Genomic DNA, 26,221 nt, shown 5'->3' on the forward strand with positions numbered 1-26,221 from the left:
ATGAACTTTAATCAGGATAGCAAAGCATAGGAGTCATTGCCAATTTAGTGTTTTAACCTAACAGAGCAACCAACATTATACAAGTTGTTTTTTATTTGATAGAATAACCCTTTCCATCCCCGTTGTTCTTATTCCTTCCTTCAAAACAAATTTTATTATTGGCATGCCTTAATAAAGTGCTGGGAAATAGTTAATTCATACTACCAGAGATGGTTTCTGTTTTATGGTATGTCTTTAAAACAAAAGAGCACACAGACTTAAACATGAAAATTTTACAATACCAAGTTAGATTTTTAGGATTTTTTCTTCTTTTCACCCCAACAGACAAAAAGACTAGTAAATCACACACAGTTGGCATTCACCCCAGCTCAAAATTGTTAAAATATATATATATATATCCTGCACTAACAATTTATATGGCTGATTTCAGACTTGTCAGTTTCTAGAATTTTCAGAGAGGGAAAGCATTAATCTTTAATGTGGAGTTGGCTTGGTGCTCAGCATTTTGTTAGCAGCTAAGGGAAAAACAAAGTAAGATACTGCCATCTAGAAAGTCACCACCTAGCTGGGAAAGCATACAGGAGCTAGTTTCATAACTGTACAAGGCACTATGTTGCTCAGCATCCAAATGCATGTCACCGTCATTAAGTACTAGCAATTTGGAAAAAAATAAGACCCCAAAGTGCTGAAGCAGTCAAGGAAGAAATTTACAGATAGATAAGCAACAATAGTGAGCAACCTTCATAGGAACTAGACGTTCTAAGGGGCATATTTCAAAGAGCTCTTTAAACCTCCTAACAACCTACTAGGAGAGGCACAAATATTGTCTTCATTTCAGACACAGAAATTGAGAGGTAGTGCTATCAACTAATTCTAGCTAATGCATAGCTAGTTATGGCCAAACCAGGATTGACTAGTACGCGTCTGATGCAGCTACAGAGGAGGCTGGACCTGAACTAGATCCTCAAAGAAAGAGGAGCCTTGGGAAAGAAGAGGGACATGGCAGGAATGTACTGGGAAGAGAGAAGAGTGGGCATAAAAACCCAAGAAGAGGAATGAAGAGCCTTCCATCTCTAGTCCTGAGAAAAGACACCAAGTTCGACATGGTAGGTAAAGTGTGGCTCTGAAGAGGCTGGACAGTCTGTCCTGAGGTATTTTCTTGCTGATTTCCACACAAGCTAAAAGTTTCAAGACAGTGCAAAGTTCAGGTACACTCTAAAAATATAAGAAGCTTTTAGCCTCAATTCTCCTCTGTGTGTAGCTGGATAGAAAAAGTGTTGGAATTGTTATAATTTTGATAAGCACCTTAATTTTCCTGTTTTAAAATCAACATATTAAAAAGCAAAATTAATGACCAAAAACCTTCCCTTTCATATTCTCCAAGTCCAAGTTAGGCTGTACCCATCTGGCCTCCGTGAGGAATGCTTCACGGCCTACTTCTCTTGATGGTAAAGCTAGTTTACTGCTTGTTAACTCAAAGCGTCATCACAAAATACTTAAACAACTGGCAAGAAGAAGGGGAGGGATAAAAGGTCATTAAAAGCACATTTGAGTGCTTTCTGAATAGTGTTCCATAACCATTTGTAGATAAAACTCACAAAACACAGAACATCAGAAACTTGTATAAAGTGTATTTTCCTATTTCGTATATACCCTCTGGAGTCACAGAATTACCCTTTTTCCAAGAAAAAGACAAAGCAATTTACAGACTATTATCTATTCCAGGACATAGTCTAAAGGTGCTCTTACCTCACAGTTGCTGAGATCAAGAGAAACTCCCTTCAAGTTATGATTAGAAGCCAGGCCCAATAACAGCGCTCTGGGAGGAGGAAACACACACACATTAGATAAAAATTCCACACATTGTCCTGTAAGCACACTGAACAAAGCCCAGAGAAAGAAGGACTTTTCTGAATCATAATGGGTCAAGCACCAAGAACCATCTCACTTTTCAAAATGCCAACTGCATGTCCACTGACAGCCCTGATAAAAATGACAGTCACACTCTCCCGTCTGACATGGAGCAGGTCCCTTATAAATGCAAAACCCAACAGGGTTGCTATTCATTCCTATGCAAATAAACCAACAGTGCTCCTAATTGCACACTGAAATTAAAATGTGTTCATCACAGATAAATACCCACCCCCCCTCCGCATCTGCTTGAGAACACCTTTAATTATGTTTAGAATATTCGCAGGCAGTTGTTATTAGAATAGCAAAGTGAAGCTCGGTTTCCCTAAGTGTTATGTTAATGGGGAAGGCAGGCTCTACAGTACTCCAGGATGTGAAATCATACTGGATGAGTTGATGAAAGGACATACAGAGGTGGGATGGGTAAGGGTGTAAAGGCATGGGAAATAAGGTACAAGCCTTGAGTTTGAGAACAGGATCCTATCTATTCTACTAGCTGGTCACAGGATAAACCCCAAAGAAGTTTCTTATTTGCTTATGGAGGAGATTGGACATATCCTGTGGATCTCATTAAGTAAGAGGATGAATTGATTCCACTTTCACAAGTCAGTTCAATAAAACCCAACACCACTGAATAGGCTTGACAGAAAAATTTCACACATGCACCCACTTCCATTAATTATTCCAAAAGCAGGAGAGACCCTCAACAAGGCCTGGTGAGGAGCTGAAAAATGAGTATGAGAGGGCTTCTACTCTCAAGCAAAGGAAACAAATGTGTGTGTGAATGACCATAATGCAAGGTGGACAGTCGTAAATGCCAGAGGGCATTTGCCACCTGGGGGTGACTAGAGGGCAGAACCAAGGCAACTGCCACCTGGGGGTGATGACTACCCGTTGTCAGTGTTCCAGGGGAGGAGGAGGTGAGAAGGTAGGAGATGATTTCATGTGAGAGTATCTGAGATTTTCCCCCTTTAGTGATTCTCTGGCCTCATCCCCTGAGAGATAAAATTCCCGAGGTGGGCAGAGCCCAAGAACTTGGCTACTTCCAGCTATGAAAACCACCCCTGTGGGTAAGAAGGCTGAAGGGAGTGTGTGCCTCTTTATTCCTTTAATCCAGTTCACGGGCCCTTCTTCTCAAACACTGTCCTGTGAAAAAGGGCTGGGCACATCTCATCTGTGGGTATGCCTCTCTGTTCAATCACTTCTTCAAGTGTTTCTCTTTCCCTCAGAAGGAACTTCTCTCCCGTTCTTGGGGGCAGTGTTGAGACACTAGAAACCAAAAGGCCAGTCCTTGGGTCTTGACCCTATCACTAAGGTGGCCTGAAGGACATGACTTTCGTTTCTGTGCCTCGAGTTCTCATCAGCAAAAGGGAGAGAGAGGACAGTACCAAAGAGGTCCCTCCATTTCTAAGTTTGAAGTTGCTAGGACTTAGCCACGTATTTTAACACTGCATTATTATAATGTTGAGATGGAGGGAACATTCTCCCTATTTCTGACATGTAGGTTAAGGCCAAGAAAATAAATGGTGTCCTTTAACATACTTAACTATGGAAGGCCACTGATTAAGAGGTAACGACTCAGGAGACAAGTGAAAATAAATAACCCACAGAAACTGTCCCTAGTAAAATGAAGCAAAAGAGAGCAACTACGGCAAAGCATAGCAGGCACTGGGGAAAACTCTTATCACAAGGCATGTTGTTACTTTTAACCCAGTGTAAACTGCCTTTGTGGTTTGATCCTCTTGATCTTCGGTTATTAGAGCAAAACTGGTTAAGAGAAGAATTGGTATTTCATCTCCACAGCTCTGGATCTGTGATACTAGTTATAATTTCGGAGTAGCACATCCCTCCATTTTAATGGCTCTAGTAAGAATACTTGGCCAGGGCTATGGGGTTGACAGAAGGGGGACCACGTGGCAGGGAGGGAGGGTGGTACAGGGAAGAAGGGACAGGGGAGAGGGCGTGAAAGAAGAAGCATAAGCAGCGATGCTGGAGCAGGGAGCAGGCTTGGGACACCAAGAACCACTCTCCTCCGGAGATTTTAGGAAACACTAAGGGAACAGTGTCATCTTCTTCTTTAAGACCCCTTAAAATACTTTGATGTGGATGGAAAACAACCTCCAAGGAAAAATACAACTGTGAAAAAAGCAATTAATTACTCTCCTTGTATCGCTTTTGACAGATCTGTCAAAGTGGGGAAGATGTGCTAAGTGGGGAAGTTCTATAAAATATGGACATGTCCAAACTTTAAAGCGTCACTCTCAAGAGAGGGGGCCTTACTTTACCTTTCTTATGGCTACGAATTCCCCATCCTGTAAGAAATGAGGGTCTCCCCCCACCACCCCCTACACCCAGCTGGTACACAGGGATGCCATGTGGTTTAGGAAAAGGCCTGAGCCAGTGGTTGCTCAAAGACAGTAACTGCTTTTTTTCACAGTCGTGTTCTTCCTTGGAGTAGTGGACTCTATAGCGTTCCTCCCCAGAGCCCCCTCGACCATTGGTCCTCTATGCGAGCTGCCTCAGCTGCAGAAAAGTGACTCACTCAAGGTCACATCTGCTTGCAAGAGCAGCCTGTATCCAAGGACTGATCAACACAGGGGTATAAAGGCCTAGCCCCCTCACCCAGCTCAGGGTCATTCCAACAATGAAGCTCCCATCAGGCTGGCTGAGGGCTTCACTGTGGCAGCCCCAGTTCAACCTCCCCTCTGTCCCATCCCACCTCCTTCCCGCCCGCCCTGCACCTCACAGGTGGGATTCCAAAATCATTTCCTAATAAAATCCTACAGGTGAATTTTCATCTCTAACTCTGCTTCCCAAAAAACCCAACCTGTGACAGTGAGTTTGACAAAGGACTTGGCTTCTCTGAGCTTCAATTTCCTCAGCTGTAAAATAGGGATCATGACACCTGCCCACGGCTGTCAACACGGCAGGTGACAGTTTGTGGGGATGCACCCAGTTCGGCATCCAGCTCAGGGCAGTGTTTTGCAAGTTCCCTTCCATCCTCATCCTCTCACAGGTAAAGCCAAGCACCTCTTTTCAAATTATAGTTTCACATTAAATGCACATATGAAATTTTGTTTATAGAATCTTCATCCATCAGCCTTTTCCTCATGTTAAAAATTTTACAGGGTAAAACAACCTGAAGAGACCATAGGCATACCTCCTCATAATGCAGTTCACAGATACTGCTTTTTTTTTTTTCTTTTGCAAATTGGAGGTTTGCTGCAATCCTGTGTCAAGCCAATCTACTGGTGCCATTTTTTAAAACAGCATTTGCTTGCTTCTTGCCTCTGTGTCCCATCTCGCAATATTTCAATCCTTCCACCAGCAAAAAGATTACAACTCACTGATGGCTCAGATGATAGCTAGCCTTTTTTAGCAATAAAGTGTTTCTTATTTATGATATGGACATTTTTTGGACATAATGCTACTGCACACTTAATAAACCACGGTATAGTATGAACGTAACTTTTATATGCACCACGAAACTCAAAAACTCATGTGACTCACTTTATTGTGATATTCACCTTATTGCAGGAACCTGGAAGCAATCCTGCAGTATCTCTGAGGTCTGCCTGTACTGATTTATTATTAAACATTCACATAAATAATAAGAGGTCACAAGATTTAACACTGATAAATAACTTTTAAATATAAATGTTTATAAGCCTATATCTATAATAAAGTACAAGTAAATTCATGTTCTTGTGGTGAAGATTATTCTATAAAATCAATTGCCCTGATCAATGAAGAACTACTCTATATTCTACAGGACCAAAAACATTGAAAGAATTAGTATACCATGCACCTATCACTAAAACCACTTTGAATATGCTAACTTCATGCTGATATGATATGATAATATCAAATCTGGTTTTGCTTTCTACTCAGTACCCGCCGGTACATAGCCCATTGTCAATCAAATGAGTAAGTGTGTTTAAGTTATAAGAGATTCCCCTTCAGAATATTGATTCTCATAGCTTTATTCATATCCACACAAATGGCCTAATCATGGTTTTTTACTATTTGCAGCTGTTATATTTAGAGATCTCTAATATACAGATACCATTTTTTCTGCCTTTTTTTTTTTTTAAGGCCAGGGAGAAGGGTAGTGGGAAAGGATAGTTAGGGAATTTGGGATGGACATATACATACTGCCATATTTAAAATGGATAACCAGCAAGGATCTATTGTATAGTACATGGAACACTGCTCAATGTAATGTGGCAGCCTAGATGGGAGGGGAGTTCACGGGAGAATAGAAAAATGTATATGTATGGCTGAGTCCCTTTGCTGTCCACCTGAAACTACTACCACAACATTGTTAACCAGCTATACCCCAACACAAAAAGTTTAAAAAATTTTTTTTTAATTTTTCAAAAGGCATGCTATAACATCAGAATTTCTTTTTTAGCACTTAGCTATAGATCAACTCTTTCTCAAAGCCTCTGTTGTTTTAGTCACACAGCACTTTGCAGAATACTGTAATCAAGAATTTCACAGCTCTCAAAAAGAGAATTTACAAATTAATTTGAAAACAATTTTCAGTAAAATGAATAGCAGACATTGATTTTAACATTTCACACAAATTACAGGGGAAAACTGAATGCTGATTTACATGTTAGGTGGGGAAAGAAGAAATCTGTGTGCACATTTGAACATAACTGATAATATAGGTATTCGTAACTAAAATTGAAAATATGTTCAAAGAGAAATTAGATTCTATAGCCCTTTTCATTATTTCTGGCAATGGTGAACAGAAATTCAGGGATAACAAATTATTCTTAAAAGTTCAACTTCACTGCTACTCATCCACTGGGGCTATTCATCCATAACATAAGTTGCCTGCCAAGTAAAAATACCCAAACAGATAGATACCCAGGTATCCAGAAAGCAAAGCACCTAAAAATTGGTTCTGTTGCACACACAAGTACATATAGTTTGATTATTATTGTTAGTAGAAATATTTAGAATTCACAAAAGAATCTACCTAAAATGGCCTGAACAGAGGTCCGTATAAAGGCAGTGGTACCCAGAAGCACTTTCATAGATCAGTGACTAATGCCAAGGTCACAAATCAAAGAAGATTTTTTTTTTCCCTAGAAGATGCAATAATATCAATAGCACACAATGTACTCAAAAAGAATTTGATTTCCTTTGCGACCCAAAGTAAAAGGCATTTTCATCTGCCTTGACTGTCTTGGGATTGTATGTCTTGTTTCCCTTCCCTCAAACACATTCATAATAACAAATTGAACTTTAAAAGCTCTGGAGAAAATGAATTAACCACTCACTTTAAGGGCTCAGGAGACAGTTTTGTGCCTGAAAGGTTGATTTGCATCAGAGCCAGAGAACTACTAAAAAACTGCTTGAAAGATGGCGGTACTTCTTTTCCTTTCCTAAAAAACAAATCATGAGAGTCATACACTTAAACTTTCATCTCCGCACCCCACTTCCATATTGGCAAAATTATTCATTGGTAATTCAGACACTGTGAAATAATCCATGAATCAGTTGTATCCTCAGTAGAAATTTAAAAGTTAAAAAAAAAAAAGTCTGAAAGTAAATTCAGTATACTTTTTTAAATGATGTAAGAGAGGTTAAGAAATGTCATTAGATTTTAAAACATTTTATTTCTATTCTTCATAGCCAAGGAACTCATTGAGTTCTATTTCTAGATCTCTAGGAAACTCCATATTTGAGTTTTTAGGAAATAAGTCAAAGAAGACACATATTTCTCACCAGTTTAAAGAGCCTTCCCACTGGATGACACCAGATTGTTAAGGATCGCTACCTGTGTTTGGTGATATTTTCAGATGTAGAGGTCTCAGATGCGCCAAGATTGAGACTGGAGGTCAAGTCTGATTGGCAAGAAGCCTGCATGACAAATATCCTACTTGGCTCTTATAGCCACACCACAAATCTAATTATTTCAGGCCAAATATTAGAAAAAAGACAAAACTCCAAAAGGAAATGGTTATAACCTCCAAATATATCCCCTTGCTTGCTATTCTAGTGGGAAGTGGATCAAATCATACAACTCAACAAGAAGACAGAGTCAACACCACAGTATGAGGGTTTGAGAAAAATGAAATTCCAGAGTCAAAACTGGAATATCAATGCTTAGCTTGTTTTGTTCCATCCTACAGAACTGTTGAAAGGATTCACTAAGTAAAGCACTTAGCCTGATGCACTGTCAACACTCATTTAATGACAGCTATTCATATTCTGTGAGGGAATCATACTATCTCAGGGAGGAAGCCATCCTAGAAGTCTAGCTCAACCATGTCTTATTCAACAACATTTTATGCACAGAGGTCTAGGAAGCCTGTCAATATTTGAGAAAGTTTTAAAACACGACAATTTCGGACTATTTGAGAAGAAAATAGCTATTTTTCTATTCCAAGCAGCAAGAATCTCTATTTGAGAAGATGAAAAATAAATTCAAGAAGAAAGAGAATTCTGGTAGAATACATACCAGACATTTCAAACAACTCTGGTTTCAGATATCAGAAGGATATAAGCTTGAACACTCAGGTTCATTTTCTGATGAGCAAATGTTAATTTTTTATTTGAACATAGTTTTCTTTCTGTTATATCACATTGGTGTTGACTGTTCTAATGTTTCCAAATACTCATTGCCCTTTTCTGAAGGATGATGATCAGTCACCCCACAAATGGCAGGCTTAGCCACACCAGCCCCTCTGGTGAATGGGATGTGAGCAGAAGTGATGTGTACAATTTCCAGAGAGTTGGTTTACCAGCCAATGTGTGTGTTACCATCCTTCTTTCTCCTCTGCTATGTGACTGTCAATGTTCTAGAAAGAGGTTGCTCTGCCTCCCAGCGTGAAGTTGATGTGGCCAGCCCATAACGGACATGTTGCAAGATCATGGTTGCAGAAAGCTATAGAGAGGGTAGTGGGTTGAGGGTAATCATTTGTTACTGGAACAACCTGACCTATTCTGACTGTTACACTTCTGAAATTATCTGTGAACCACAGTATGAACAGACTGGCTAACAATCTACAACTCAGTGCAAATGCAGCAATTTTGACATAATTTACTAGGGGCTTCTTATGATTACATCTAGGTAAGGGAGTGGATATTAAACAGTGTAATCACATCCTCTCATTTGGAAGACAAGGCAATTTGTTAGCACAGTTTCGCTCTACAAGCTTAACAGCTCTACTGACAACCAATCATCACCAAATTCACAGTATTATGAACTCAAAAGAGCTGATTAGATGAAGATCCTTATAGTCTATAATACCATTTCTAACCCAATTCCTCAGTCTGTCATAGCTCCACTAAAGCATGGTTTCATGAGCTCTCTTCAAATACATGGGTTGATGGGGCAGTCAACCTAATACCCTCTAAGGTCTTTGAAATATAGTACCTAAGAAAACTCTCAACTTCTCCCATTGTTTTATCTCCTACACTTTACAGTTTCTGATCATATCTGGTTGAGGTACTTGCGGCATATTTTTGCTATCATAAAGATTTACATCACTGTTAAAATAAGGCACCATGAGTACTTTAAAATGTAGAATAACTTATTTATGAGGCTTAATTGTAGAAGAAAGCAGGTTTAATTCTGATTTTTTCCAACAAAGCGACTATTATCCCTTGGAATATATAAAGCTTTAAAAAGATGAGCCAATAAAAGAGGAGATAATATTAGGCAGTCCTCCGTGTTATTAAGGAGCATATCATGACTTTGACATTGTTTATGACTTGTGGTAACAAATGCTGAGTGAATTGTAGTAATACATTAAATGATAGTAGAATACCAAATCTAAGATAACCCATGTACTTTTCATCATTCTTCTGCATTCTCCCATTCTAAGCTGTTGCTTCTGCTCTGTGTGAATATCTGTTACTTCTAATCTACTGTCTGGTTTTGCAAACAATTCTACATCATGAAGGTAGAAGTGAGGGGCTGAGGCTGGCCCTCCACTTCCACAAATCAGAATACAAGAGCTCTGGGCTGACTATTGTCTTTGCCTCCCAGACACAGTTGAGACTTACTTCAGATGCATTATTGAGAAACACCCTCAGATGTTTCTAAAAGGATTTTTAGTGTATTAAGAGAGAATGCCTGTCCACATATGAGAAATGGCACCTTACTATAGAGTTCATATAGGCAGGCTAGAGTTCTTGATAAGAACCCTGTCATGCAGGGAGAAAAGACATAACAAAAATTTGAGCTTGCAAGGTCTACTATTCATCAATAATGGTTAAGGACCATCCCCTCTTTCACATACAACATGTACCCTTTATTACTGTGTTCATCTTACTACAACGTTCTCTGAGAGAAAGACACTTCTAAAAGATGATGGTAATCGCAGGAATGACTTCATACCGGTGAGAAAACACAGTTCTGGAGAGATTGAGCACAGCTAAATATTGAAGGCAGCCACGCAGAAGAGCTCCACAGACCTGGGAAAGAAAAAAGGCACTCTTATTTTCAAATATTTCTAAGACTAAGAGAATATCTTATTAGGGAGAAAGCCCATTGTTTCCCATCTAAATAGCTGTTCTGAGACCCCTTGAGCAATATAAAAAAAATATTACCATGTCCAGGGAACATTCAGTATTGGATAAATCCAGATGAGCAATGGCATTTGGCTGGGCCAAAAAACTGTACATGGACTTGAAATAAAAAATAAAAACCAAATATATTAGGATCCAGAAATCACATGCACACAGGCACATGCCCACACACAATACAAGTTAATATTTTAAATAAAGTTGCCCCAAAACCACTCAGGATCATTCTTCACTCTTCCCAGGAGGATCAGCAGAATTTTCTGTCATTCTGTTACCTTCCCTGAGAGCAAAAATCCACAGAATATTTTAAATTATATTTAAGTTTAAAGAAAAAAAAAGGCCAAATGGAGTCTTGGCTACCAAACCCCCTTTTTGCTACATATGACTTAGTTTTTTTCTGATTAGCTCTATTTTTGTTATATTATTTTGGGACCGTGCTAATTAATTTTAACTGTTGAGAATGAAATACCACCTGAATTGCAGCCACCCTATCAAAATACTGACTTTGAAAGTGTTCAAGGAACCACTACTCTGAATTTGAAACAAAGGGTAGTAGTTTCAGAATATATATTCTCTTTTTGGGTCAACAAAATAATTCTTATATCCTTAGTTACCTCCAAAATCTAACAAGGAAGTACCTGACAACACTATTAGTTGTTTTTTTGGGGGGGGGCGGGGTGGTGGGGAGGGGGTGTTAAATGTCATTTATAGCTAAGACACTTCAGTTTCTAGGGGGTCACAATGCATAAATGATCCCTTAATCCCATACAAGGCTATCAGAACCATATAATTAATAACTCTATTATTCTCTAATTGCCTATGTGAGCAGCAACTGCCAACAGCCACCAATAGCAAACCACATCCAAGCTCCTGCCACGAGGCAAATAGCTAACCTCGGCTTCACTTCAGTGGATTCCTCAAGACACGTGGAAAAACAAACAAGCTTACACTGAGACGTCCTAGTAGCAACTTAGCTGTCGATGCTTGAGAAAATTCCTCTCTACTAAGGAATTCAGAAGAGCAACAGGCTGGACTATAAGTATTTTAGAATAATCAGACACAGAGAACGTACTGTATTATGAAAATTCTGATTCAGAAAAATCTTTTATTTTCCTGACCTAACCAAGATCCAATTCTCTTTGCCTGGCACTGTGATTTTACTCCTGGCCACCAGCTAGGGGAGCTCTAATCACCCTTAAGTGGTGACAAGACCCTACTTGGCCAACACCTCCAGTAGGCCCTGCTAGGCAGAGTTATCCCCGGAAGCCCCAGCTGAATGGCTCTCAGAACCTCAGCATGTAGGGGCTAGAAGCCCATTGCCACTCAGGCCTCATCATTCCACTTGTCCTTCCCCAGAAGCCCAGCTGCGACAGGACTCCCGGCCAGCTACTTGGCTGTCTTAGGTGACTATGAATGCCCCTATGTTAGCAACCTTCTTGTTTCATCTTCAGGCTCTACTTTAATTTTTCTCTTGATTCTGCTAGTGCGCCACTGTAATGTTTTGGTGGTTTCACATCAGACCCCTGGTTTCATGTTTGGAGGGAGCAGATTTATGAATCATCAGGGAAAGGCACAACTCAGGTTGGACTGAAAGTCATGGCACACCAGGAAGCAAGTACTATGTAAATGAGTTCAAGTGTAAGGGAGAGCAAATAACTACAAAAAGGACGGTGGCAACATTCCCTGTCTTACAAGGAAAGTAAAACAGAAGAGAAACGGGAATACAGGTCACAATATTTTTCACTCCCATAAAGCAATGAGATGCAAATGAAGGTCCTTTGAAGAGGTCCAGGTAATATAGGTCCCCTTGATATAGGACCATTTATTCTAAATTCTATCCTGGTGACCAGAGGGAAGGGGACCATTCACCCCATCTGACAATGAGATGATTCCCAATTCACTCTATCAACAAGATCTGCCAAACATTGATATTCCTGATTCAGTGGCATGAAAAACCTTGTTATCATTGAAGGGAAACTTTTCCCTTCACGCTCAAACTTTCAAGAGTAGCCCCAGTTTGACCCCTAACCCTTCCCTTCTTTATTCTATTCATGGAACGTGGGACTGAAGTTCATCCCAATATCCTTTTCCATCACAAACTATGTTTTTTGGTTTTTTTACTTTATTTTACTTTACAATACTGCCATCACAAACTATGTTTTTAAAAGCCACTGGTCTTCCTAACAATATTATTAAGTGATAAGTTAATTCACTTTACACCTCTAATCTTTCTTATCAGGCAGTTTTAACAGGTGCAACAATGCTTTGAAATGTAGAAAAATTTCTTCAAACTAAGTATTTAGAGAAAGAATTTAAACTTCAACAACCTTAAGTGAGAGAAGGGAAAAAAATCTATGAGATAGATTACATTTAATGAAGGCAGGCTCTGAATATTTCTCTAAAACACTTATAAGCTCATAACTAAATGATTTTAAGATGTCATGATAAAAGGAGATGTGGGAAAATACATTACAAAGCCCTGTTGAGAAATTATTCCAGGCTTATTAAGTACAGTTTCATGGAAGATGGCAGGAAGGGACAGAAAACCTACCGAGAGGTCATCTCCACGAAGGATGTTCCCTGAGAGGTCCAGATGGACAAGAGTGGTGGCGGTCAAAGGGTTGGCACTCAGTGACTGAGAAAGGCTATTCACCCCTGCAACAATGACAAGACAAACCTTAGTTTGCATTCCAGGAACAAAAATGAGTTCTGTGATTTTCTTTAAAGGGTCCAACAGCCCCATCAACATGTAGAACTGAGGTTAATCAGAAGCACCATTCCCAAAAGGCAGCTCGAGGATGGTCTTCTGACATGTTCTCAAGAAGAACAGGTTAGTCAGTCACAGACAACCAACTCACTGAGGAGGAGAATGGAATGGAATCAGCTTCATTCTGTTCCACTTCTACTGGTATGGAGGGGGAAGATTTTACTTTGAAATCTTAGAATGATGCAAACAATCTAATTGATCATTTTTACCCCTTTCTCAATCCTGCCAGGTGATTCTTGGCTTAATGTACAGTATTAAAAGGATGCAGATTCAGAGTCAGATACTTTAGATTACTTAAAAGTGGAAGTTAATCCAGGAATGTACTGCTCTGCCTAATGCATTATATTCAAGGCAAAATTTAGATTGAAACAGACCTTACAAAGAGAAAATACTCTGTACACAATAGAATAAGCAATCAAAAGGAAAAACTGATAATTATCACTCTACACACTATTTATATAAAATAATATATATGATTCAAGTCAACTCTAACATAAATGGTTCAAGCTAATATCATCTCAAAAAAAAAAAAAAGAATGAATATATGAGGAGGCAAGATTGTTCTGCAGAGAGAGGCATGGCCTACTATCTCTGGGTAATAGGAACTGAAACAGGTCTGTTAGCACCTTGTGGTAGGTAGATTTTCATCAGGACACTTCAAAATGCGAGCCCAAAAAGGACTGAAATTTAAAGAGGTCAATACACACAATTATCACTGATGATTATTCTTTAGATAACAGGCATGTGGGATATTGCAATGCTTTTTCTGTTTCTACTGAAAGTCCATTGTTCTAAATCATGTATTTTGGAAATAACACTATTTCTAAATTGGGTATACTATTATAAATAATTTTGTTTTTCTTTTTCACTAAAATTCTTCTTGAAAATCCCAGGCTGTCTTAGCCACCTAAAATAGGGGATGGGGTTTTTGTCCAGACATGGATAATTTCTTCATCAGATAAGGGGCAAGGGTCAGGCCAAAACTGCTCATGACTGCAGAACCCCAAGAGGCACTTCGAGAAAACAAAAGAAAAAAGCTGAGCATTACAAGTACAGCCCCACGTGAGAGCGGTTCTCTGTTCCAAGTTTAGACTGTGTAGCACTGATGAAGAGGTTATTATCTTATCCTTCAGCTTTGGAGAGGTACAAAGAACCAACTTCAGTGTGTGTCTGATAAAGGCTACTGAGCCATTTCTTGATGGTGAGTGTGCATCTGGGTTTGTATAGAGAAGACTTCAAGACATAGAGGGGAAAATAGTTTACTTAAGTACATGGAAGAATTTCTTGGCCCATCAACTCAGCATTTACTAAGTGCTCATAACATGTTTATAAAATGCTGGGGATTGGGAAGTATATGTAAATAAGACCCATTCTTTGCCTTCAGAAAATTCAAAGACCACCATGAAAGAAGCTAAATAAATTCCAGGATGAAAGCCAGTGCTACGCAAGGATTTATTCAATCAACAAATCTTTATTTAAAGGCTACTGTATAGCAGGCATGGGCTTTTGAGACCTAGAGAATAATATTTTACCCTCTCAAAGGCCATACGGTAGGAAACAAAGATAGTCGAATAATCACAATTTAGTGAGGTCAGTACTATCAAGGCTGTATATTGTCACCCTGCTTATTTTATTTAACTTATATGCAGAGCACATCACGTGAAATGCCAGGCTAGATGAAGCACAAGCTGGAATCAAGACTGCCAGGAGAAACAGCAATAACCTCAGATATGCAGATGACACCATCCTTACGGTCCTTACAGCAGGAAGCAAAGAGGAACCAAAGAGCCTCTTGATGAAAGTGAAAGAGGAGACTGAAACAGCTGGCTTAAAACTCAACATTCAAAAAACAATTATCATGGCATCCGGTCCCTTCACTTCATGGCAAATAGATGGGGAAACAGTGGAAACAGTGACAGACTTTATTTTCTTGGGCTGCAAAATCCCTGCAGATGGTGACTGCAGCCATGAAATTAAAAGATGCTTGCTCCTTGGAAAAAAAAAACTATGACCAACCTAGAGAGCATATTAAAAAGCAGAGACATTACTTTGCCAACAAAGGTCTGTCTAGTCAAAGTTATGTTTTTTTCTGGTAGTCATGTATGGATGTGAGAGTTGGACTCTAAAAAAGCTGAGCACTGAAGAATTGATGCTTTTGAACTATGGTGTTGGAGAAAACTTTTGAGAGTCCCTGGGACTGTAAGGAGATCCAACCAGTCGATCCTAAAGGAAATCACTTCTGAATATTCATTGGAAGGACTGATGCTGAAGCTCCAATACTTTGGCCACCTGATGCAAAGAACTGACTCGTTGGAAAAGACCCTGATGCTGGGAAAGACTGAAGGCAGGATGAGAAGGGGACGACAGAGGATGAGATGGTTGGAGGACATCACCAACTCGATGGACATGAGTTTGAGCAAACTCTGGGAGTTGGTAATGGATAGGGAGGCCTGGTGTGCTGCAGTCCATGTGGTTGCAAAGAGTCTGACATGACTGAGCGACTGAACTGAACTGAACACTATCAAAGAAGTAAGAACCAAGAGCTTGGCAGTGAAGCAGGTGGAGATTTGATAATGTTAGACAAAAGGAACTCATGATAGCCTCTGGAAAAGATTGATTTCTGGAGGTAATTTATATGATTGTTCAAATGACCAACTTCCTTAAATTTGTCTGCTACTGGTAGTATCAATGTATTTTGTAATGGCATAATTGAGTCCAAAATATTTGGAAAACATCAGACTTTCATCAAGAAAATCACTTTTAAAATTATGTCCTTAGTGAGGTATAACAAAACTCAATAAATAAATTCTGAAATTAGAAGCTGAAATTAGTCTTGACAGCAAAACACTCCTTGACAGATATGGGTGCTTGGCAGTTGGCCAATGTCTGATTAGAACTGGGAGAGAATTGTGTTATCAGCTCATCTTCAAGCTACTGAGACAGAATGAAGGATTTCCTCCCCTACCTCTTGAGCCCATTCCATGTGAGGCCTGGGTTAATAAGCACAGTAATGGCAGGAAATTACAAAAATATAGGATGGAAAGAATCAGGGCTCTTCCAACCCAAACTACACACAGATTTTCATGCTATTCTCCATTCTGGCTATCTAGTGATTTTGACCATTCTTCATATTTATTATTGGAGTGTTTACAGCTGGAAAAAGGTGGTACCAGATGGCCCTGCACTGACATAATCTGGCAACCAGCAGGACATTTACTAGAAGTCCAGAAAACTATCACTTAGCTCACATCTGAGGAAGAGAAAGGATATTTGGACACAGTGTGGATGTCATGGGGAGATTTAAAAAAAAAATCTGCCTTGAATTATGGAGCCATGAATATAAATGTTTTCGCAGAAACAAAATATGTTAGTCAAATTCAGCAAAAGTTTAAAAGTACAATTTAATCTGAGTTATTTTAAATCCACAGACCTTTCAGATCCTTTGTGACAGTCTGCAAGAGTACTGAAAACCTTTAAGAAATCAATTTTTAAAAAGGCAACATTTCAAGATATACATCCTAGGAAAGATGACTTAAAATTCTTTGGGTCACATGTTATAAAATAATATTAATTCTCAAACATATTTTATTGCAGAAAAGAGATAAAGGTGTGGATCTTCATTTGTAAAGGGTGGAGGGCACGTGGGGCTCTCGATTCAGAGGAAGCTGAAGAACCTGCCCACTCACATCACTGGGAGGGACAGGGCAACTCCCAGAGTTTGCTCAAACTCATGTCCATCGAGTTGGTGATGTCCTCCAACCATCTCATCCTCTGTCGTCCCCTTCTCCTCCTGCCTTCAGTCTTTCCCAGCATCACGGTCTTTTCCAATGAGTCAGTTCTTTGCATCAGGTGGCCAAAGTATTGGACCCAAGCTTGCACTCAGAAGGATCAAAGATTGTTACATCCCTCTGTTTTATATTAATAATAATGAACAAATATATTAAATATCAAGTTAAAAAAAACCCTCTACCTTAAAAAAGAGTTAGACTTATGAACTACATGATACATGATTTTACAAGGAAAAAATTTACACTTTGAAGAGAAGAGTAACAAAGGAGGGGACCTAGCAACTTCCTCCAAAAGAAATATAAGTGACTAAGGAACAAGGGGAAAAAGCCAACTAAGCAATAACTGAAGAAACTAAAATTAAAACACCAGAACATTTTTGTTCAATATGCTTGACAAACAATAAAAAAGAAAGAATAATATCCACTGATGATGAGAGTATAAAGAGGATTGTACAAAATATTTGGAGGACAAACTTGACAATACATATCAGAAACAGCTTTTTAAAAATTATACAAACTCTGACGTCACAATTCTACTTACAAGAATTTTATCCTGACTGGTGATTAGATATAGATATCATATTATGGTATCTTGTACTATTGCAGAATTTAAAACGGTCTAAATCCTGGCTCAGACGGTAAAGCGTCTATCTACAATGCGGGAGACCTGGGTTCAATACCTGGGTCGGGAAGATCCCCTGGAGTAGGACATGGCAATGCACTCCAGTACTATTGCCTGGAGAATCCCATGGACAGAGGAGCCTGGTAGGCTACAGTCCATGGGGTCGCAAAGAGTTGGACACGACTGAGTGACTTTACTTTCACTAAAGGTACAATATTAGATTATGTACATAAGTGAGGGGACATTTTGCATACACTGGGCTATCACATAGCATTGAAAGTGACCAACTGTTTACTGACACAAACGATCACAATTTACTATGGGGGACAGGGGAAGAAGTTTATGAAATAGTAACCACATATTATGAAATAGTATAATCACATGTATACATGTGTGTGTGTTTGTAGATATTTATATTAAAAAAAACTGCTTACAGACACAGAACAGTGCGGGAGAACAAGTACCAAAGTGTCAACAGTGACAATCTTGTATTGACTTGGTACTAGTATTGCAAGTAGTTTTAGCTTTCTTAGTTATACTTTTCAGAATCTTCGAAGTCTTTACCATAATATGTAATGCACTGATAATCATCAGGAAAAGGGTTTTTATAAAGCTGATTTGCTGATGTAGAACACTGCTAACAGAAAGGGACTACACCTTAGCTTTCAGATCTGTAGATGGCTTTAGGCATCAGGGCAGAAAACACTGGCTCCTGGTGAATTGTTTCCCTTTGGAAAGTTACTTTTGTCCCTTCATCTTAAACATGCGGATATAATCATGGCATGAATGGAACTAACCCCAATTTCAAATCACTCACTGTGACTGCACAGTGGGAATAAAGTAGGAATGGATGGACAGAAAACCATTCCAGGACCACTTTGCTTTACCCACTCACCCATGACACAGTGAGAACACGCAGTGCCAGGTGCCAGGGACACGGCAATGAAGGACACAACACCCTTGCCTGCCAGAACCTTCCAGGCTAGGACACGACCGAAATACAGTGAGAAATGCGCTCAAGTTGAGGGATTTGCAAAGTGCTATGGAATGCAGAGAAAGGGGCATCTAGCTCTGCAGGGGCTGCTGAGAGGAGGTTGTGTGAGAAGGACTTCAAAGAGAAAAGGAGATAGAAGCTGAATCTTCCAGGAGGAGCACTAATTCACCAGATTTGTGGGTGGGGACACCGAGGTTGTCCTGGGCAAAATAGGAACATATAAAAATACATGATGGAAAAATAGTATATGATGGAAGGGAGGAAGGAAAGAGAAGGGAGGCAAGGAGGAAGATGACGGTGGCAGGGACAACACGGCACTCTGTGCCAAACACGACACTATGCACATTAGCCCATTTAATCCCACCACCTCTGACGAAGTAGAGACTCAAATTTCCATAGTATAAATGAGGTTGCTAAGGAACCAAGGGACTGAGATGTATCAATGTATTTGTAGTTAAGTAAAGATGTTAGGACTCAAGCCTAGACAATCTGCTGGAGAACTGGCAATCACTAGACATATTGTCCTCAAAAGACAGTCACATGTTAAGGAGTGGCAAATTACTCAAGGAACTTTCATTTAATACCCACACTGGGTCGGTAGCTCCACTATGTCAGGTGTTGGAGAGATGGAGACAAGAAACACACATGTGTGGCAAAGAGAGCCCCCTTCTCATAGGGGAAACACGAAATTCATACAATGATGTTAGATATGATCTAGAAGCGAAAAGGAAAGAGTAAGTGATTCTGTTAAGCCTCAGGAATAGGGAAGACATGTCAGAAGAGATGATCACAGATGAGGGCTTTATAAAATATACTGAAGCTCTCTAAAAATATTTGGAGATGTGTGACATAAGAGAAAATATGTATTGGTCTGTGCCCCCCTTGCCGGTTCCTGGCACAGAGCTCCTCAAACCCTCGTAATTTCCTGGGCGATAAGAACACTAGAAACATCCCTTGTTCTGATATTTGTCTTTGACCCTGACTCAGGGTTCCCAAAACTCCTATAAATTCTTAAGTGATAAGAGCAGTAGGAGCACCTTTTGTTCTAATGCAGCAACTCTGCGTGGGCTCCTGGATGGGGACTGGTCATCAGAAAGACCAAGCTACAATGGGAAGCTTGGAATTCCATCCCCATTCCCACCCACCAACACTTCTGCACAAAGGGGAGAGAGTCTGGAAATGCAGTTAATAACTGAATATGCCTATGTGATAAGGCCTCCATAAACATACCATGGGGTCTAGAGAGCTTCTGAGAGCTTCCAGGTTGATGAACACATCCACACACGGAGGGTGACATGCCCTAAATCCACAGGAACAGAAGTTCCTGCGCTTGGCACCCTCCCAGTCCTCACCCTGTGGATGTCTTCTTATGGCTGTTCATCATCTGGATCCTTTACCCTTAATAAACTAGTAAGTGTAATAAGCATTTCCCTGAGTTCTGTGAACCACTCTAGCAAATGAATCAAATTCAAGGAGAGAGACTTCAGAACCTCTGATAACCTGGGCTTGTCACTAGGCATGTAAAGGGCATGGCGGGAGAGGAGGGTGTTGGGAGTATAACAGTCTTGTGGGACTGTTATCTCCACATAGATAATAAGCTGAATTATAGGATATCCGGCTGGTGTTGCAGAGAACTGCCTGGTGTGGGAGGGGAAACGTCCGCATATCTGGTGACCAGAAATATCAGAAGTGACATGTTTTGTGTGAGTAGTAAAGGAGACATGCAGAGAAACACAGAAGGAAGAATGGAGATTTTCCCTATACAAGATTGAAGAAAAACTTTTCAAGCATGTACAAAGGTGTGATGTAAGCAGGGAGATTTCAATTATTATTAGTAGTGTTATAAAGGTGATGACATAGCAAAATAAGAACAGAACAGAGAAAAATGGGAGGATGGTGAGTGGAGTCAGGAAAGAACCTGGGGAAAGAAAGGCAACTTCCAAGACAGGAAATAGATCGGGTACAGCAAGAGTGATGACTGTAACTGCAGTTAGGCCCAACCGTTTTCTGTACAACAGATAGTCCATCTGACAAGTTTATGTGTACGTGGGGGCGGGGGGAGTGTGATAGCAAAGAAGTCTTTCCAAGGATGAACCAAGAAAAACACAACCAGTAGTAATCATTTGGTAAGATACAGAATCAATGCAAAGAAATAGAGGAAAAGAATAGAAGGGGAAAGACTAGCGATCTCTTCAAGAAAATAAGAGATACCAAGGGAACATTTCATGCAAAAATGGGCACAATAAAGGACAGAAACAGTATGGACCTAACAGAAGCAGAGGATGTTAAGAAGAGGTGGCAAGAATACACAGAAGAACTATACAAAAAAGATCTTCATGACCCAGATAATAATGATGGTATGACCACTCACCCAGAGCCAGACATCCTGGAAAGCGAAGTCAAGTGGGCCTTAGGAAGCATCACTATGAACAAAACTAGTGAAGGTGATGGAATTCCTGTTGAGCTATTTCAAATCCTGAAAGATGATGCTATGAAAGTGCTGCACTCAGTATGCCAGCAAATTTGGAAAACTCAGCAGTGGCCACAGGACTGGAAAAGGTCAATTTTCATTCCAGTCCCAAAGAATGCTCAAACTACTGCACAATTGCACTCATCTTGCACACTAGTAAAGTAATGCTCAAAATTCTCCAAGCCAGGCTTCAACAGAACATGAACCATTTGCTTCCAGATGTTCAAGCTGGATTTAGCAAAGGCAGAGGAACCAGAGATCAAACTGCCAACATCCGCTGGATCATAGAAAAAGCAAGAGAATTCCAGAAAAAAATTCTGCTTTATTGATTATGCCAAAGCCTTTGTGTAGATCACAACAAACTGTGGAAAATTCTTCAAGAGATGGGAACACCAGACCACCTTACCTGCCTCGTGAGAAATCTGTATGCAAGTCAAGAAGCAACAGTTAGAACCAGATATGGAACAACAGACTGGTTCCAAATCAAGAAAGGAGTATATAAAGGCTGTATATTGTCACCCTGCTTATTTAACTTATATGCAAAGTACATCATGCGAAAGGCCAGGCTGGATACAGCACAAGCTGGAATCAAGATTGCTGGGAAAAATATCAATAACCTCAGATATGCAGATGACACCACCCTTATGGCAGATATTTCTGTATATATTCTGAAAGTGAAGAGGAACTAAAAAGCCTCTTGATGAAAGTGAAAGAGGAGACTGAAACAGCTGGCTTAAAACTCAACATTCAAAAAATGATTATCATGGCATCCAGTCCCATCACTTCATGGGAAATAGATGGGGAAACAATGGAAACAGTGACAGACCTTATTTTCTTGGGCTCCTAAATCACTGCAGATGGTGACTGCAGCCACTGAAATTAAAAGACACTTGCTCCTTGGAAGAAGAGCTATGACCAATGTAGACAGCATATTAAAAAGCAGAGACATTACTTTGCCAACAAAGGTCCACCTAGTCAAAGCTATGGTTTTTCCAGTAGTCATTAGCACTGAAGAATTGATGCTTTTGAACTGTGGTGTTGGAGAAGACTCTTGAGAGTCCCTTGGACTGCAAGGAGATCAAACCAGTCCATCCTAAAGGAAATCAGTCGTGAATATTCACTCATTGGAAGGACTGATGCTGAAGCTCCAATACTTTGGCCACCTGATGCAAAGAACTGACTCACTGGAAAAGACCCTGATGCTGGGAAAGATTGAAGGAGGGAGGAGAAGGGGACGACAGAGGATGAGATAGTTGGAGGGTATCACCGACTTGATGGACATGAGTTTGAGCAAGCTCTGGGAGTTGGTGATGGACAGGGAAGCCTGGTGTGCTGCAGTCCATGGGATTGCAAAAAGTCGGACACAACTGAGCAACTGAACTGAACAGAATATACAGAAATATCAAACCACTATCTTATGCTCTTGGAACTAACAGAGTGTTGTAAGTCAACTATACTTTGTTTAAAAAAATAAATTGCTAAATCAAAAACAAAACAACACAACACAACCAGCTGTCTTTAGGAGCAGGAGGCAGGATGGCGACTCAAAGTTTAAAAAGTTGAAGACTGCATGTGGCCATTCAGATTATCCTCCACTATGAAAGCATTTCACTTTAGAACACCAGAATTTCAATCAGATAATTTCTTTACTTTAAAACTGCCAAAGTATTACAATACACATACAGCTGACCCTTGAACAACACGAGGATTGAACTGCGCATAACTGCCTGCCAGCTCTCTGTATCCACAGTTTCTCCACTTCTACAGATTGAACTGTGCATCATGCAGTACTACAGCATTTACTATTGAAAAATAACCACATGTAAGTGGATCGGGCAGTTCAAACCACATTGTTCAAGGATCAACTACATTATTAAAGTCTGATACATAACTGAGTAATAATTCTAACCATGTATAAGGAAGCATAGGGCAGTAAATACATTATCGATACAAAGTTAAGTAAGTAAGATATACTGTACCTTTAGGTGACAATGAGGTTTTAGACAAATTTAAATGCTTCAATCCCTTTGGGAGTTTGGCAAATTGAATGCTTAAAGAGGACACACCTGAGAAAGAAAGGAAAGAAAGGGATCGTTAGAATTTTTAAGTTGTCAGGATTGCATTTGTTTTACAATGCCTGAAAATTAAGTTTGATTCCAATTTAAGTGCCTGTTTTTCCTAATCTAGTTGTTTTCTAGTCATCTACTATCACACCTCCTTTACTTTCTCTCCTAGCTAGGGTAAGAGAAAGGCATAATAATTATCGAAAATTTACCATTAGAGATGCTTTTCTTTGGACCAAGTGTTATCCTCTCTTCAGAGTGCTATTTCAAATGCAAATAGTCTTGGAAAGAGTGATGTAATTTTCCCTCCTCGTCTTTTTAACCTCTGTCTTAATGAGTTGATCACTTTTCTGGGTGAGCGGATGCATACTATTTAATTATTTTCAAGAAAGGCAATGTGGCATTATTCAGATAACAGCTTTACTTTAAGCAGATGAATTTCAGTATTGAACTGGCTTACAGCTAACAACCTTAGACAAAGCATCAGAGCGTGTTTTAACCTACCTTCTTGAAGGCAGGTTTGGAAACATAAAATAACTCCCAAGGAATTTACAGTATTAAAAATCAAGTGGTCTCTAAATTTAATGATCAGAGTGTGAGATTGTGAAAACTCCCTCACTCACCTAAGGATTACAGTGAGTGTAGTCTCTTTTCTGGGAGGAAGTAAGTAACAGATAAACAATCAATGTATGTGCTACAGGGCCTTCAACCAACCCCCTGCTTCACCTGAGTTATGACCTCCCCAGGGGCATGTTTTGAGAAACATCCTAAAACTGTATTAACTGTAAGGTCCCATAGACTGGTTCTCAGACCCCAGTTCTCTCCTTACCCATGGTAAGGAACTACTGTGCTAGCTGCTGCCTATCACAAAAGCCCAAATTGAATATAAATTTTATCAAGTCATAAGTACTACTCTAGAAATAAGCTAAACGTCATTCAGCTTGATTAAGCCTCTAGATGGGTGTTTGCCTAAGGATGGTAGGTACTGGGAGACCCTGCCTGTCTCCCACAGCATTTCCCAAACAAGTCTGACAATCACTGGATTAAGTACTGTTAAAAAGGCTTTTTAATTAAAAGTATGTCTAGAGATTTGAATATGCTAAACCACAGTGTTAACTGCAAAGAGGGGAGAGGTCTGATATTTCGTCAATACATTCTTGTAAAATGAATTGATTTAAATATTTTAAATGAAGACATCAAAATTTGGGTATACAATTCAAGCCATGCTTAGAGTGAAGTCTATAGTCCTAAATATACAAGTGAATAAAGAAGAGCTGTAAACTAATCATTTAAGTATCCATCTCACAATGTCTAATAAATTAATCCCTATTTCATCCCCATAAACAGAAGGAAAGAAATAACAAAGGGAAGACCTCAATTAAATAGAAAGCAGTCATAAAATAAATTTAACAAAATATGTTCTTAAAAAGTAAAATTAATAAATCTCAGCAAGACTTAGCAGCAGCAGCAAGACTTTAAGAGGAAGAGAAGGATCAAAGTATTAAAATCAGAAATGAAAACAGAACACCAGAAGAGAACCTACAGACACTAGAAATGGAACAGAAGGGTATAAGAAAAAAGTCTACAGATCAAAAAATGTATCACTGTAGAAGAAATCCTTCTGAAAAATACAACTTAGCAAAACTTACTTAAGAAATAACATCCTCTATCTAAGAAAATAATAAATCTATTATTAAAAACCTCTCCACAACGAAAAGCAAAAGAAGCCAAATATAAGAGTATGCATTGTATAATTCTACAGTGGTGAAGCTCCAGAATAAATAAAGCTAATCATAACAGAAGGCAGAACACACAGACAAGTTCATGCATTTTCATAACGTCCTATTTCTTGACCTCCATAGTGGCTGCGTGACAGCATTCCCTTTGGAAAAATTCACAAAGATCTAAACTTGGAATTTACAGACCTTTATGAATGTACATTATACTTCACTGAGTACAAGTTACTTCAGAAAACTTAGGTACAGAAGATAACACAGGAGGAAATCTAGATGACTGGGTGGCAATGACTTGTTAGATACTATACTAAAGGCACAGTCCGTGAAAGGAATCATCGATTAGTTGGACTTCATTAAAATTTAAAATTTCTGTATATTTAGCAAGGGGGAAGGGGAAGATAAATTAAGAGATTGGGATTGACACATACACACTACCATATATTGGACTGACCAAAAAGTCCCTTTGGGTTTTTCCATAACATCTTACAGAATACCCTCAACAAACTTTTTGACCAACCCTGTATAGAACAGATAACTAGAAGAGAAATAAAGAAAGGACACCATCATGGGTCAAATGGATAACTAGCAGGAAGCTGCTATTTAACTCAGGGAGCCCAGCCTGGCATTCTGTGACAATCTAGAGGGGTGGAGTGGTGCTGGAGGGAGATTTAAAAGGGAGGGGAGATGTATATAATTTTGACTGATTCACGCTGATACACGGCAGAGACAACCACAACACTGCAGAGCAATTATACTCCAATTTATACAAATCACCCATGAAAAAAAATTAATACGAACCTACTTTATAGTACATGGAACTCTACTCAACACATAAAACTGCAAATGCCTACAGCCAAACGCAAGGGCACCCACCATTCTATTCAATCCTTAATCAGAAACTTTCCTTTAAAAAAGAAGGGAGACAAAAAGGAATAAATAACACAATACTACTTTTCTCTAGAAATAGAACTATCACACCTTAAGTAACGAAAGCAATAAAAGGTGAAGCTAAGCCATGTTTGATCATTCATTTTAAATGAAAAAAGCAGGATTAAACGTAAGAAAGGACTAAGGGCTCAAACACAAGACTGTCTGGTTAAAGTATTTTTTTCTCTAATTCTAGACTAAGTTTTACTAGCTTCTTTCTCAACAAAATGTTTTGTTTCAGCTTCCTAGGCATCCACAAATCATAAATACATTCTATTTCCTCTTTTAAGAAATACCCTTGCTAAGTGCTAATCGAATGAAAGGCATAAATGAGGTCAGTTACTGCTCAGTTTTTCAAAAACAAAAGAACTGAGTTCATTTTTGATAAAAAGT

At 39.3% G+C, this 26,221-nt stretch overlaps 1 protein-coding gene across 3 annotated transcripts in view; it reads right to left on the reverse strand.

Moving 5' to 3' along the window:
* Positions 1 to 26,221, reverse strand: part of CARMIL1 (capping protein regulator and myosin 1 linker 1) — a 306,445-nt gene that overhangs the window by 95,081 nt on the left and 185,143 nt on the right. For all 3 annotated transcript variants that reach the window (XM_069563603.1, XM_069563602.1, XM_069563601.1), the window contains exons 12-17: positions 23,082 to 23,168; positions 13,013 to 13,116; positions 10,486 to 10,563; positions 10,274 to 10,350; positions 7,206 to 7,310; positions 1,750 to 1,819 (exon numbers count right to left, since the gene is read on the reverse strand). In XM_069563603.1, the coding sequence (XP_069419704.1) occupies positions 1,750 to 1,819; positions 7,206 to 7,310; positions 10,274 to 10,350; positions 10,486 to 10,563; positions 13,013 to 13,116; positions 23,082 to 23,168 (521 nt within the window). The remainder of the gene's footprint in view (positions 1 to 1,749; positions 1,820 to 7,205; positions 7,311 to 10,273; positions 10,351 to 10,485; positions 10,564 to 13,012; positions 13,117 to 23,081; positions 23,169 to 26,221) is intronic.

This window comes from Ovis canadensis, chromosome 20 (assembly GCF_042477335.2).
Source record: "Ovis canadensis isolate MfBH-ARS-UI-01 breed Bighorn chromosome 20, ARS-UI_OviCan_v2, whole genome shotgun sequence".
Classification (NCBI taxonomy): domain Eukaryota; kingdom Metazoa; phylum Chordata; class Mammalia; order Artiodactyla; family Bovidae; genus Ovis; species Ovis canadensis.